This window comes from Akebia trifoliata, chromosome 14, assembly GCF_017979445.1.
Source record: "Akebia trifoliata isolate Shusen 1 chromosome 14, ASM1797944v1, whole genome shotgun sequence".
Classification (NCBI taxonomy): domain Eukaryota; kingdom Viridiplantae; phylum Streptophyta; class Magnoliopsida; order Ranunculales; family Lardizabalaceae; genus Akebia; species Akebia trifoliata.
Genome location: NC_141388.1, coordinates 2,158,537 through 2,173,628, shown reverse-complemented (window position 1 = coordinate 2,173,628; position 15,092 = coordinate 2,158,537). Strand labels below are relative to the sequence as shown.

General features: G+C 36.5%; 2 protein-coding genes across 3 annotated transcripts; both read right to left on the bottom strand.

The window, feature by feature from the left end:
* Nucleotides 1-1,555: 1,555 nt before the first annotated feature.
* LOC147385427 (Core-2/I-branching beta-1,6-N-acetylglucosaminyltransferase family protein) lies at nt 1,556-3,917 on the bottom strand. The gene is made up of 2 exons (XM_086423888.1): nt 2,590-3,917; nt 1,556-2,024 (listed from the first exon to the last, which is right to left on the bottom strand). Exon 1 carries the CDS (start codon nt 3,674-3,676, stop codon nt 2,603-2,605), a length of 1,074 nt encoding a protein of 357 aa, XP_086280014.1. The 5' UTR covers nt 3,677-3,917; the 3' UTR covers nt 1,556-2,024; nt 2,590-2,602.
* A 1,545-nt stretch (nt 3,918-5,462) lies between these two features.
* LOC147385426 (protein IQ-DOMAIN 5-like) lies at nt 5,463-13,015 on the bottom strand. Of its 2 annotated transcripts, XM_086422973.1 has the most exons (8): nt 12,764-13,015; nt 11,967-12,033; nt 11,603-11,716; nt 10,033-10,281; nt 9,044-9,271; nt 7,631-7,744; nt 6,115-6,607; nt 5,463-5,881 (listed from the first exon to the last, which is right to left on the bottom strand). In XM_086422973.1, the coding sequence occupies exons 3-8, from the start codon at nt 11,684-11,686 to the stop codon at nt 5,727-5,729; spliced, it is 1,323 nt and encodes a 440-aa protein (XP_086279099.1). In that variant the 5' UTR covers nt 11,687-11,716; nt 11,967-12,033; nt 12,764-13,015; the 3' UTR covers nt 5,463-5,726. The 2 variants fall into 2 exon arrangements, with proteins under 2 accessions (XP_086279099.1, XP_086279098.1); XM_086422972.1 differs by lacking the exon at nt 11,967-12,033 and having other exon boundaries at nt 12,764-13,013.
* Nucleotides 13,016-15,092: the final 2,077 nt, after the last annotated feature.

Sequence of the window (15,092 nt, the reverse complement as noted above, 5' to 3'; positions counted from 1 at the left end):
TAAAACATTATCTACAAATAAAGACATTCTTGATTACATCTCACCAGTAACTTCCAACAAGAATGTCACTGCCCTTAGTCTAAACTATATATCTTTTTTTTTCTAAACTATATATATTTAGTATTATAGTTGTTTTTCTTTTTCTTTCCATATTGTATTATTTTGATGAAAAGATATATTAATTGTTATTAAATTTTTTTTTATCATCTTAAAATATTTAATTATGTGGTGGGCACATGTCATGATAGATAGATATTTACTAATATCTTTTTATTTAAAAATATATTATAAAATTAAAATAAATGTCTAATATATTATACATTACATTAAATGAGAATAATTTTTTTTCCCATTTTTTCAAAAAATTTCCCTTGCAACTTTAAATCTATACTTTGACTCTGGTGACTGCTTCGAACAATAGTCTCCCAAACGAAAATACAAGTGATGCGAAAGAGATTGTTGCATAAACACATGATTGATAGTGTAAATCACGATTGAAGATTAAGAGAACATGGACATTATTATAAGTATAATTTAAGCATCAGAGATTCTTTGGAAGCGACAACAATAAAAATTATAAATGAAGAGAAAATTTCATACAAAATTGATTGTGAGGAGGAGGAGAGAGAGAGAGAGAGAGAGAGAGAAAAGGGGGGGGGGTGTTTTCCATCCTCTGAACAATTCTAGTCCTACAGAAACAGATGGATAGTTATCTTGATGGAGGGGTGATTTAGTAATTCACACGAATTTAAGTTGGTGGCGGCACATGTACGAAATCACGAGGGGAAGAGATATAAATGATGACAGATCTTGCTTTCATTTCTCATCCTCCAATACAACCCCGTGGATGTACGACATTTACAACATTATTGATAAAGTTGATGAAGTGATGGACCCACCAAACCAACCCTTACCACATTTAAAGCAAATCTCATCTTGGTGATCAAATGTCATCGAGGAGTGGGTCACACACCTTATAACTTGGTTGGTATTCTCTCTCCAGAAGCCAGAATCCAAAGCTACATAGTATTCAATAGGGCGTTTAAATAGAGATGACAATTTTGCCCCGACCCATCCTTACAGAGTTGGCTTTCTCCCTTTTAAACAGTTTTGGGACTGTTATGATAGTAAAAATGAAAAATCGATTCAATGTTGGGCAGGAAACGATTTTTATATATCAACACTACAACTTACTGAAGTTGTATGATACATTTGGTACCCATTTTCTTAAATTACTTAAAACACCTAATTAAAGATTAAAAATTAAGGAGAAAAATTATTCAGAGTGGGGATGGGTCAAAAATATTAGACCCGAACAAATAATAATTAGGGCCGGGCCGGGTTTAGCTAACCACCCTCGTTGCCATCCCTGCTTTTAAATGCCAAAGCTTACAATCCTAGCTTGATAGAAGTCTGGAAGCTGTTTTTGACTTTTGACTTATATGTAGGAATCTAGATGGAAATGTGCCTAATTATGTAACCACACCACACCACAACTTCTGGAAACGATTCTAGATCCCAAACAACATTTAATGTTAATTTAAAGAGAAGTGACTCCATAGAAAAGCACACTCTTCAAAGAAGAGATCCCCCATTCTTCCACATTGAAGCTAGAAACAACTAATGATGAGGTAATATCATTGCCCAATTATAATTACTATTGTTATTTTGATCTCTCATCTGGTGGTGTGCTTAGTGCTTACAACAACCCCCATTCAAACAAAATGAAAAATAGAAAACAGAGGATAAGAAAATAAGGTATTAGAGGCCGAGAAAGAAAAAGCAATTGGCCTTGGTATTTGCTTTTCAATGCTCCCTTCTTTACTTCTTCTTCTTCAAGTATTATTGTTATTATATACAAAAAGTACAAACAAACACTCCACCCTCTCTATTCCTTCCACACCACACATCCAACCTTTGCTCTGGCTTGGGCCTCAGGATCTGGATTGGGCTTATCCCCACCCTTTACCTTACTTTTCTCTCTACACCCACAACAAGGTAACTTAACCACTTGACTCGATCTCCTGTAAATGATGACTCGGGTTAGTTAACAAAAATACTTGTTCAGAATGGAAGACTCATGCTATTTAACAAAGATCACAACGAAATACCTATTAAACAACGTAGTATTCAACTCGGAGTCTAGACTCGGACGAGTAGATACCCAGTCAAATGAATGAGAGTCACAGTAACAAGATTCGTAACAGAACCTCAAGCTTTAGCGTATGACGCACATGACACAGTCAAAAAGTTCGGCTTCTGGAAACCGAAATCCCACCCAACTCGGTTAAAACTCGGCTAGCCCATATAACTCAGTGGGTTACTCAGAGTAATGGGTCGATAAAATAAAAACTAATTCCAGACTTTTGGGTAGTTTAGAGGACATGCGGGGTTGACTCAGGTGTCTCAAAAGCAGGAATTTGCAGGGAAATCTAATAAAATATCCTTTTCAGCTTTATCACTTTAGGACCCCGAGATGACTCGGGTTCACCCGAATCGACCCAGTGACCCCATATCTTGTTAGAACAGAAATTCAGAATCAAAGAAGAAAATCAACCAGAAAAAAAAGAGACAGATAAAACAGATTACCGTATTCAGACTTTTAGTCCCGGAAAATGACACTATCGGCGATCTCCATTAACGGAGTCAAACATTCCGGCAAGAACTTCCGAGCAAATAAATAAGAGAAAGTCGAATTCGAAACTCGAAGTCTGTAAATAAGCTCCGCAGACACCTCTGCGGGTCGATACGTATATGGGTGCCCATCCGTACTACCCGTCCAATTGACCTGAGTCAAGGTGAAGTGGCTGCAACCTTTCGGATCCTTCATCGACAACAATGTCGGGAAGTAATGTTCTTCAGGGTAACAAGATTCAATCTTTAAACAAGGTAACCTAAATTTCCTCCACAATTTTCGATCTCGGATCACCAACAAGGCGTGTCGCCTCGTTAGTACAAAAAATTGCGACCCCACCCGGAACCGATCAAAGGGTACTTCCGGCATCATCACATTTTCCCCTCTCGCCGTGTATCTATCCCATAAATTCTCCTCCTTGGATATTATCTCGATGAAACTGCGGTAACTCATTTTCCTTAACCGAGTGTGTGACTTAGTCGGAGTGGGGGTGAAGAGGGTTTGGTAGACGAAGCGGAAAGAATGAAGAGGAATACAGTGTTGGGAAATAAGAGCAAAGAAGGAATTTTGAGAGTCGTCGAGGAGAGCAGTAGCGAGGAGTCTTCGAGCTGCGGAGATTAGAGTGGGAGATCCGCGTTGGGTTTTCTTCGCAGCTATGAATCGATCTTGAAAAACCCCATTAGGGGGATTCAATTTGGTAGATGGGTCTGCGTGGATGTAAATGTTGAAGAGATGTTGGTTTCCTAGGAAGAATTTTTCCCATAATGGAGCGAAGGAGAGATCAGAGTTCGTGAGGAATAAAAAAGCGATTTTGGGTGGAGGGTTGGTGGTGCCAAGATGGGAGTGCGAAGCAGTAGATTTGGAATTTGAGTGAGAAGAAGAGGAAGCGAGAGCGGCTTGTTGAAACAGAGAGAGATCATCGAGTTCGTCAGGTAGAGAGATGGGTATAGGTCGAGGGGTGAGGATTCGTGGAGCGAGGAGGAAGAGAAGAGGTAGAGAGAGTAAGAGAGCAAAAGAGACAACAAATGGGGAAGAAAACATGACGAAGAGAGAAAGAGAGAGAGAGAGATCTAACTTGCAGAACTTAAAACTTGATGGATGGGAAGAAATCAAGAATATAAGATTTTTTTTTTTATTTTAATTTTCGGGGAAGAAAAAAGAAAATTAGGGTTGTTCTGTTTTCTTCTCCATTTGTTAAGGGTAGGAGTGAGAAAGAAGAAAAGGAGAGAGAGAGTGGTTGCAGAAGCAGGACGATTGGTGTGCTCAAATTAAAATTTTGATTGGATTGGACATCATCATCCGCTTTGATGAGCCTCCTTCGACTAATGCCACGTATTATCTTAAAAAAAAAAAAACCTTGTGGACTCTCAGACCTTTCCTATCCTAGAAAATAAGAATCTTTATTGTTGGTGATTTTTGAGCGATTTTATTTAATGACACGTGATCATTGAGCATATTAGTGAAACGTGTCTTTTGATGGGGATCATCTTGTCCAGTTGTTTGTTTATATATAGAATTAAAAGGCAAAGCCCTCATCTTCAAACATCTATCCAGGGCCCTTAAATTTGTTTTTGTTTAAAATTCTTTGATCTTCGAAGTTTTTTAACATTTTGTTGTCTTTAAGCTTTAGTAAGATAAGCTTTTGATTCTACCATACTACCCGTCCATCTTTGTTAGACAAAATCTGTTATTTTAAATACATCATCTGATCCACCAACAGATTCATCTTCCAATGGAGGAGCCAAAGTTCCCACTCAAGTCTCTCACACACACACCCCTCCTTTCACTCTTATCCTTACACGTCATGTAACTACAGCATTTCTTCTCTTAATAAGGAATGATCCCATGTAATAACACCAGTTAACTTAGACTCCTACTTATGAAACTATACCATTTTCTTCATTATATATAATGGGTCTGTTCAACAATAAACATTTTGACAAAACATTTTTCAAAACATGGGTTAGAGGTTTTGGAATAGGCTGATTTTTGGTGAGGGTGATTTCTACGGTGAAGAGATCATCCTCATAAAAAATCAGCTCATTCTAAAACTTCTAACCCCAATTTACAAGTTGAAAAATCGTGGATCGATTATTTTTTGTAAATCATTTTTGATGGGATGTGCGGAGATCATCATCACCAAAAATCAGCCCATTCCAAAATCTCTAACGCATGTTTTGAAAAATATTTTGCCAAAATGTTTGTTGCTGAACATTTCCCATATATAATAATCCTACACCTTTCCCCATCCATACCCATCAATTTTCTACTTCCCTAAAAATCTCATTTTAAGATTTAAATGTTGAATGAAGGCCATAGAATCAATATATTTTATACCAAAGGTTGAAGATGATGGATATTTAGCGACTTAAGAGTGAGGGTTTAAGTATAAAAAATATTGAAGGGTAATTAGGTTCTTTTCGACGGTCCCTAATTAAAGACCAAGGCCAAAGAATATCTTACCGGTTCACACACAAACAAAAAAAAAAAAAGAGAAAGGGTTATGTCTAAATCCAACAGCAAAAGTGCTGCAGTGAATATAGTTCAGATCTGAACTCTGTCTCGGATTCCTTCAGTATGGGCATGGCCGCATGGGTCATTTTAACTCGAAGATGATAGATACAAACCTGTCAGTCAGACAGACAGTGTAGTACGCAACAAAGCTTGTTTGTTTTATACACATGACAAGAGTAAGCTAGGACTCGTTTGCAACTAGTTTCAAAATCAGTTATCCGGAGAAAATTTTCATTTATCACACAATGTGATATTGTGTTGGGAGCAACTACTAACACTGCCCAATATTTAGCTAAATGAAAGGAAAAAAAAATAAAAAATGAAGACAGTTTCATAACTCAACATTAAATACATAAATACCGCATGAAGGAATCTAAGTGATAACGATTAGTAATTACAAGGATACAACAATAAGAAATCCAACTTCTTTAATACTAAGACTTGTCTCCTCAATCCTGCCATTGCAGCAACAGAGTTCGCACCTCCCGGCTAAATGAGATCTCACATACAATGTGAAGCAGCAGCAGCACCCAATCTTTCGATAGATATTGGAATTTGAAATCTTCAAATAGGGTTCTCAAATCTGCAGCTCAACTTCTTGTGGAACAGAATTTGTGGAGTTCAAATGACGTCTTCCATCAAACTTAGATTTATCGTTAATAGGCTTGTGTGCGTTGGGTGTTCTATTGGGAACAGTTCTACTAGGATGTCTACTGGACTGTGCCCCAAGACCTGTTCGTCATGATCACCCCATTAAGCACTTAAACAATCAAGGGGAGCCCAAATAATAGTTTTAATCACACTATGTACAGCTATGATGTTCATGCTCACTAAACGAGTTGTACATGGTTCAACAAATTCGAACAGTTCAGCTTCCAAAAATAGTGGTTAGTGAGTGCATTAGGGCCAAAGACAAAAGACAACCAAACCAAAGGAGAGACTTTGCGGATAGGTAAAGGACTTACCGCTACTTGGGAGGGACAAACGCTTTTTTGTCTGTCCATCAAGTTGAGAGGCTCTCTCTTTAGGATTGCTGAAGGATCTTGGCCGAATCCCTGAAGGTCTAGAGTTGGCTTCTTCAATCAGCTTCTCTGGAGACAGCTTAGGCTTTGGCTTGCCTGACAGTATGTTGGATGTTGCTAACACGCTAGCTGATCTGCTGGATGAGGAGCCACTTCCATCAGAATGAGATGCACCGGGTTTTTGATTTGAGAAATTTGAATGAAGGTTTGGTGAAACAGTTTTCTTGCCGGCAGATCTGAGTTGGGTCTTGTTGCCATTCTTTTCCTCTACTAATTCGTTTTCATGGATCATAACTCCATCTCTGAGATTAATATCAAGGAAACGATTCTCCCATGGACGAACAGCCATCCATCTTTCCAACCAGTTCCAACCCCAATTGGTTTTATCAGGTTCAAACCCGGTAGGGGTTGTCTGCTGCCTTGATCCTGCCTGCCACTGAAGAGAGAAATTCATCGTGTCTAGATAACATTCATACAAAAACAAAACTGAAAAAGATATTACTGGAGGATACATGGTTTGATCCATTAATGAAACAAAAGAAATGATCAGACAACTTGATTTCTTATAACTAGTACTCTCACGTTTCAGGGGAAAGTATATTTCATTCCAATGCGTACAACTTACCTGAAGAGAATATGGATATTAGTGGCAGAGGGATCATTGCTATGTATAGAGAGAGACTATATTGATGTTTTCATAAATTTCTTATGCTTGATATGGATGTGTGCCAGGTGGCATACTTGAATCAGGACACCCCACGTGTTAAGCTACCAGTTGGACGGGCCATAACACAAATGTGATACCACCTCTTAATTCAGGTTCTGTTCAGACATTTCCTTCGGATGGTCATAAATAATTGGGGCACTGGTCCAATACCAGTCCATTGTCATTAAGCAAGATGTATAAATCCGATGGTCAAACTTCCTCAAACAGAGTTCTGTTTAATTATTATTATTATTATTATTTTATAAGTAAATATCTGTAACTTAAAAAACAGAGTTCTGTTCATTAAGCTTATGTACATAAAAATATATTATGAACAAAAATAATTAGTAGAGAAAGACTGAAACTTTAGGAAGAAAATAGCATTAGAAAAGTACATTGGTTCTAGTTTATGGAGGAACCTTGTTTTATTTATTTAATCTGTATTTAATTTTTCAGGGATTCTTCCCCTCAAAGAATTTGGTAATACGTCTTTTGTTTTTTCCTTTAATCCTTTCTCTTTGATAAGTTATTCAGTATTTTTTTTTTCAAATAATAGTATACCAATAATTATCTTAGATAACTACAAGATGCCAAAAGAATCTTACTCTAGTACTAAATGTTTCAGGTCCCTTGGCTGTGCTAACATGCAAACACTGTAACCTACTTCCTAAAAGAATAAACAAGAGAGAATATACTGTTTCTGTAATGATTTAGAAAACTGGTGTCAAATTGAAATATGCTATCAAGGTTTACCTGATGAGCCAGAGCATACGCCATGGCCCTCTCACGCTTGGCTGCTGCTTCTTGCCTCTTTAGCAACTTGGCTTGAATATCTTCCACAGAACCAACACTGTCACACCACCCTTCCTGCATCAGCAATTAAATTAAAGTTATAAGAATAATCCAACAAGCCAAACAAGTTAGGGTATTACTGAAAATAAGCATAGATGTAAGTTAAAAGCATAATTGAATTTCATACTTCTATCTGCTAATGATAAGCTGTTAAGTTTACCTTATTACAACCTCAGTTATTAATTGCATCGATTTTCATCCTTGAAGGAGGCCAAACACCCTTTTGGAATTGTCCAAAAATATATGAAAGAACATATTCGAAGTTCCATTTGAGAAACTACAATAAAGAAGTTGCTAATATTTAGGTCCTTTAGCCCCAAGGATTGGTGAGATGGTCCACGCCTCAAGAAGTGGAGGTCTTGTGTTCAAATCCCCCTTATGGCCCACCCTCAGGGATGTGTCCCAGAAATTACCTGGTCCATGTGCAGAGAGGGGACTGCACATGCCCCGAGGATTACTCAGCTGCTCTAAGGGGCCTGGATACCTCGGTTCAAAAAATAAATTAGAGGCCCTTACTGAACAACCAGAGTGGTTCAAGACCAAGTTGACTGTTATTACACCACTATACCAGCTTGGGGTGAAGTATCATTAAGACACACTATGATGTAATTTATTTAAGTAGTTTAATTCAGTGCTGCCCTTTCTCATTTCTGTTCTTTACTGTTTCTGACTTTAGAGCATAGTTTTCCGGTTGAGAAAAGAATTTACTAAATGATAGAAGAAATGCCTCATTTGTAAAATTACTAATTATAATTATCAAGAATTCATGATGCAAGAAAATTACGGAAGTATTACGAAGCAACAGACATGAATTTTTTCAGGCAAACAAGTTTCCCAGAAACTATCTTCAAGAATATTTTGCTTCATAACTTAAAAGTGATAAACATGTTTATTCAAAGGGTAGTTTACCCCAAAAGCATTTTACCCAAAACAAGTACTGAGTCAGCATTGGTCAAGGGTAGTTTCCAAAAAGTCCCTACAACCAAATTGTAAAGAGGTTATTATGGTTCTCATAAATTAAGTACATAAGAAGTGGCCATGGATGTATTGTCACATCTTTGCACTCCCCAGGTTTACTCAAAAAGCCAATTGAGAAATTTACCATTGACCTCCAAGTAACAATACTATTTCAGCTGTTAATGCAACCTGATTATTCTTGCAATGTGTAAAAGTTGTCTATCAGAATTTCGAAGGAAAAAAAAAAAAAAAACTTTTTCAGAAAGAGAGACTACGTTGAGAAGCATCATAACATGAAAGATTATAATCATTTAAGAAAAGAACGTGGTTAAGTTGACAAAACCCTGATATGCTTGCCTCTATTTCTCGAACGTAAGCCTCGTGTACCAGTTGTTGCTGAACATTTTGTTGCACCATCTGACTTTCCAAGGCCATGCGAACGCGCCTTGCGCGGACACGGGCCTGAACTCTCACCAAAGCTTGCATGCAGCGAAGAGTTATCGCAGCTTGCTTTCTCACAGCATGGCCCCTGACAAGGGCCTGAAGTCTCACCAATCCTTTTAAAGCTCTCAGTGCTCGTCTAGCCTGATATTTATTTGACCCTTTTCAGTTATATTTCAATGTGACGAGAACTGCAACAAGTGAAAAGTAAAATACTGCAGAAAAAATAGGTAATAACCATAATAAAATTGAGGCATATGCTAATGTATCTGCTCCAGTAAAAGAAGTTGGAAACCAAAATGAGATGGTTCCAGAAGTAGAAATTAATGGCTTTTATTTGACCATTTGCTAAATCAAGACTCCAATTTGGTATACCATTCTACAAATTTTCTAAGTAGAAGATTCTATAGTTTAAGTTTTTTAATAAGTTAACTCATGCCTTAGTTTTCAGGTATAATATTCTCCGCATTAGTTTCAATTAATAGCCAAACACATCTTAGTTATAATTTGGTCAGATATTCTTAAATAAATTAGGTCTTTCTCATTTAATTCTCAAACTCTTAATTTGGAAAACATAATCAATAGGATGGTGGGTTTTGACCTAGGCCACATACATTTCAGTTCCATCTTCTAAATAGCCACTTAATACAATTTCATCTGGCTTGAATACATCAATTAGTTTGAACTCTCTATACCCATTTTTGCATTTTAACAATAAAATTTGGTCTCAGATGAGGTCAGTAACTGATGTTGCTTGGTTTTAAGCTTGTGTCTATGGTTGGATGCCGTGTTCACAACCATGGGTCTTTCTCAAATGTATTGCACCAAATGGAACTACGAAGTGAATCAACAGATGAAACATTAATGTACTGGCAACCCCACAATGATGGCAAATAATTTCAGACCAGAAATCCTCGAAAAGCAGCCTGGATTTGTGTGGCAGCCCATTGCTCTCTTTCATACTGTTGAATCTCGGAAGCAGTATGTACTTGGAACGAGCTAGAAGGGGAGCTGGCAATATCTGAGTTTGATTGGATATAGGCATCTTCTTTTAGTGTCCCTGTGTTCTGAGCAAGTTCGTCTTTAAGAATATCACCATCAATCTCCACGGAATGTTTTCTCCGGTGCCAAAACCGACCACCAGAAGCCATCTTCTGCAATATTGTCAAAACATGAGATAAGCATCCCCACCAAACACACACACACAAATAAATAAAAATAATGTTACATATAATTTATTCTTGTTTTAAACCATAACTGTACACATTTTATGTATAGAGCATTTCAAGTTGCTTATAGCAGTCAAACAAAAGGAGCCCTCTTTGGAGTGTAAACATATAGTGTGATAGAACAAGTAATTCTACAAGAGATTCTTGGCAACTTCAGAATCATTCAACAACTAATGTACACTCCTAGTTCAATGAGACTATCTGCAGGATTAATATACTAGGTGCCAAAACAGAGTATATGGAGATGGCCAAAGAGACAAAGTTTTCTTTGCCTACTCATATGTGATAGATACGCCAATTAACAATGACAGGAAGCAAGAAAGGTGCAGAAAGTCTTAAGGCTTGCTGGAACAGGCCAACAGTAAATATTTGAGGACTGCAGTTTAGGCATATTCAAGAAAGTGGTGAAAAGCAAACAGCTTGAAACGACAGATATTATTTGTGGTATTTCGACAGTCGTCACAGAACCTATTAATGCAAATGTTCCATGTTACTTATCAAGAAAAAAAGGAAAACAAAAAAGAGAAAAGAAGATCATGACTAATAACACACCAGTCTTCTCAGTGAGACACCTAAGCTGAGTAAATGAGCAGGCTCGCTACACTAATTAAGAAGAGAACATGTTAAACTGCTAAAAAAAACACTTAGAAAATTCAGGAGAGAGAAAAGCTAGCAAGAGGAGGGGTGGTGGCTTACAAAGAAATGGGATGCAAACCAATGATCAGCTTAAGCAACCTTATTGAAATATCCAAACTGGAGAAATGTCTTTATGTCCTTTTTTTTTCCAGGTGGAGGTGGGGAAGGGACTGGTAATTTCAATGCTCTGAACTATAAAAAATTAGAATGCAGAGAAGTATCAAAGCTAGAGAAATATTTCTTTTTTTTTAATTTGCTATCCCTAAACAGAACAGAATCTGATTGCAGGATTTTTCATGCTACGAAAAAAGACATTACGGAGCTAGACCCCATTTGCATTTTGTTGGGGACATTTGGAAGGAGAAACAAATGTGTTTTAAGGGTTTGGTACAAACTCTTTTAAAGAGTTTCGGAGACTGTTTTTGAGGACTTACTTTTTCTGGAGGGAGCTGGTTTGTGAGGACAACAAATAGGTGCTTTTGGTTGTCGGTCTCTTGCTTGTTACTCTTTTCTCCTACTGTTTCCTTCATTTTTATTTAATGGAATTTACACTTATCAAAAATAAATAAATAACAAACTCCAGTTTAAAAACATAAAAGATGTTACATACATTCTCATCATTATTTAAAGATTGTGACTTTTCCGCCTTCCTTAAACCAACCAACGTTCTAAGCCACTTCCCTGAGACACCCATGAGGCCAGTAACTTCAGCAGCAAATTAAACCTACCATGTAAAATGCTCCAATAAGTCAGTATGTGATCTGCAGTTTTTATATATAATTAGCAATAAAAGAGGAGCAAAGATAATGAGCTATTTCATAATATCCTGAAGTGTGTCGGTTATGAATAAGAAGTTAAGAAATATCAAGCTACTCGATTATATCTCGCATATGGTGAAATAGGTCGCCAATGATTAAACAATACAAAAGTAGAATCCAATATTTCCCTCGGGCACACTTGAGAAAAAACTTTACCTAGTGTCTCCTACCTCTTAGAAGTTAGGACCAAGTATTTGGCAAGTCTCAAAGTTGGACCCTTGATCTATTAAGACAATTTGGGTACAATTTCATTAGCATCCAACCCCTTCTATCATGCCCACACAAAACATGTTGAGATGATTTATTGTTTCGTCAAAGAAAAACATGTACATGGCAACATTCAGGATCGTTTGTTTGGGAGGGGAAGGGGGAGGGGGCGGCGTGTTTCCAGTTGTAAAGTACAATACCACTCACGTTAGTAACTACTCTTCACTCTTCACACAAATCTTATACCAATGTAAAATTACTTTTGTTTCAATGTAACGAAGTGGGTAAAAAAAATCTCTTAAAAGAATCAGATAAGGTTTACATAAGGAACTCATAATTTTGTTTCTACTAAAAATTCCCAAACTTTTTTACTGTTATTCGATTCAATTCTCTCGTTGTGATATCTTCACCCAGAATTCAACAAAGAGACCACAGACACCAACCGATAATCATCCCAAAACCACCAATATTCAAATCAATGGCGGATTCATAAAACCCGACACTCTAAAACCAACAATCGATACTGAATAACCAATTAGAATGTCTGGAAAAAAAAAAATTTGGAAACCAAATTCTAAAAACAGCCTAAACTTCAATTACTGAAAAACGTGGAGAGGAGAAATCTTTACGGCAACATTGAAACCAATTATCAGATTCTCAATTCGGTATTCGTAAATGTAGATCTGTAGATCAGGAAATCGATTACAGGTAACATTTTAAGAGAAAGAAATGAAACCCTAACTCACCTGAAAGTGCAAGAATCCACATTAGAGAGAAGCAGAAATGCAGCAGAGATCGAAACAAACACGAATCGACATCGAAGAAAAGCGAATGAAACCTCTCAATTTCAAATCGATCAATCAATCAGTCCGAGTTTCTACTATTTTGCCTCTCTTTCTCGAGGTATCTTAGTCTTCCACGTTGATTTAATGTCTCCATGTGATCTTATAAAAGCCAACACTGCACCTGACCTGATAGAGACCGGTTCGGCTAAAGTGCGCCAGGGGTTGTAGTGTCACCCTGGTGGTGCATGCGACTGAGAGTTTGGTCACGAGAGGTTCTTTCTCATGAGTCCAATGACTCAGATCTAGTGGGCCCCGTTGGTGTCGTTAGTACCAAGCGCACGTTAGCTTCGTTTCTTCTAATGAGAAAATGGAGGGAAATGAAGTTAAATTAGTAGTGAAAACAAATGGCCCACTTACTCTCTAATTAATTTTGACCGAGACATTGGCAATATGTTTCTGAATTGCCATGGTTGAAATCTTAAATTACGAAAATGCCACATATAATTGGCCCTTCTCTTGAGAGCTTCTATTGGCACCCCACCTTTTACTTATTACATATCAATTAAAAACAAAGAAAATAGGATAAATTACCATGTTGTGTGCTGAATTTCCGAGTTTGATATACTGTTCATTTTAATTCCCAAACCGTGATTTTACTAACGAGATCGACACTTTCTACCAACAAAAAACATGGTTTGAGAATTTAAATGAACAATGTATCAAAATCAAAATTTTTGTTAAAGTTGCACATGTTTTAAAAAAATATCTCAAAAAAATAAATAAATGATTAAGGATAAGTAAAGGCTAGGGTGTCAATAAAAGTTCTCTCATTTTTCTTTTCTAGATTTCTATTTTTAAATTTCAAATTTTATATGAATCTTATAATGATTGTAAACAATTAATGAAATTATTTGACCGAATGCTATAATGTTTTGTAAGGTTGAGATCAAAATTTGAGTCAAACCTTTCAAATGTTTTGGTTTAAACTTTTATTAAGAGTGTGATAAATAATTTAAGAAATTGGAGTGCAATAAGCAAAGGTTGGGTGCCAATAATAGTTCTCTCAATCTTTTTTTTTTAAGTAATTTTGCTAGTTAGTTGCACTAGGGGTGCAACTTGGTCCTGTTCAAATTGAGAACCGAACCAAACCGATGGCTTTGGGGTGGTTTGGTTTGGTTGGAACAAGTTGCGGTTTGGTTCCGAGTTACAAAAATGGAGAACCGATCAATTTTGATTCGGTTCTCGGATCAAGCTTGTATAGAACCGAACCAAACTGATAGCCGAACTCCTATGCAATAAATAAATATATATGTATATAATAATAATAATTATGAATTATTTTAAGAGATATTACATAGATTAGTGATCTTTTATGGATAAACTAATGGTTTTTTATGGATAGATTTGTTATTTATTATATGAAATTTTATGTTTATATTTTCATTCAAAATATTACTTATAATTTATAAAATATTTGCAATCCATGGAACTGAACCAAACCAAACCGACTTTAATTTGGTTTGGGTTGATTTGGTTTCAATGGAATTTGGTTCGATTCTGGTTCTTATTTAGTGGAACCGACCTATGTTGGCTCGGTTCCAATTTGACCTCAAACCAAACCGAACCGAACCAATTTGCACCCCTAAGTTGCACGTATAGCGCGTGTGAGATTCTCCTTGATGTGATACAACTTCAAAAGCGTGGTGCGAGTGTGCAACCGACTAATGATTAAAAGAACGGAAATTACATAATGAACCTTGAGGGATGGACTTCTTACTAAAGAACCCCTTTAATTTTTCTGTAGTAAATTGATAGTCCATTTATTTTTAATGAACCTTTATTTTCTTTCTTAATTTCCCCTCACCCCTTTCTATTGGTTAGGTTTGCAATTCAAATTGTCGACCTCTGGACAACTCAAATCGTTGAGATCAACATTTTGCTTATAAAAATTATATTTATTTAATTTAATCAATCAAAACTTATATAAGTGAAATAACAAGTTTTATTAGATTTGGTAAAACTCTTTCAATTCAAATTGATTTACCCTCTACAAAGGAAAAAGGAGGAAAAAATAAAAGGTTTCAGTAATTCTAACTTTATCCCAGTATTTTGAGTAAGATGAGGAAGACGATGACGATTGAGCAAATCTCACTAGGATTATCAATTTGACTTGTTCACTTGTGAAACCCATTGTTGAAAAAAACAAGGTTTACGATTTTGATCTGGAGCTCATGAAGGTAGGGTTTAGTTTAAAAAAATTTACCTATTAAATCCAAGTTTGTATGTCTAA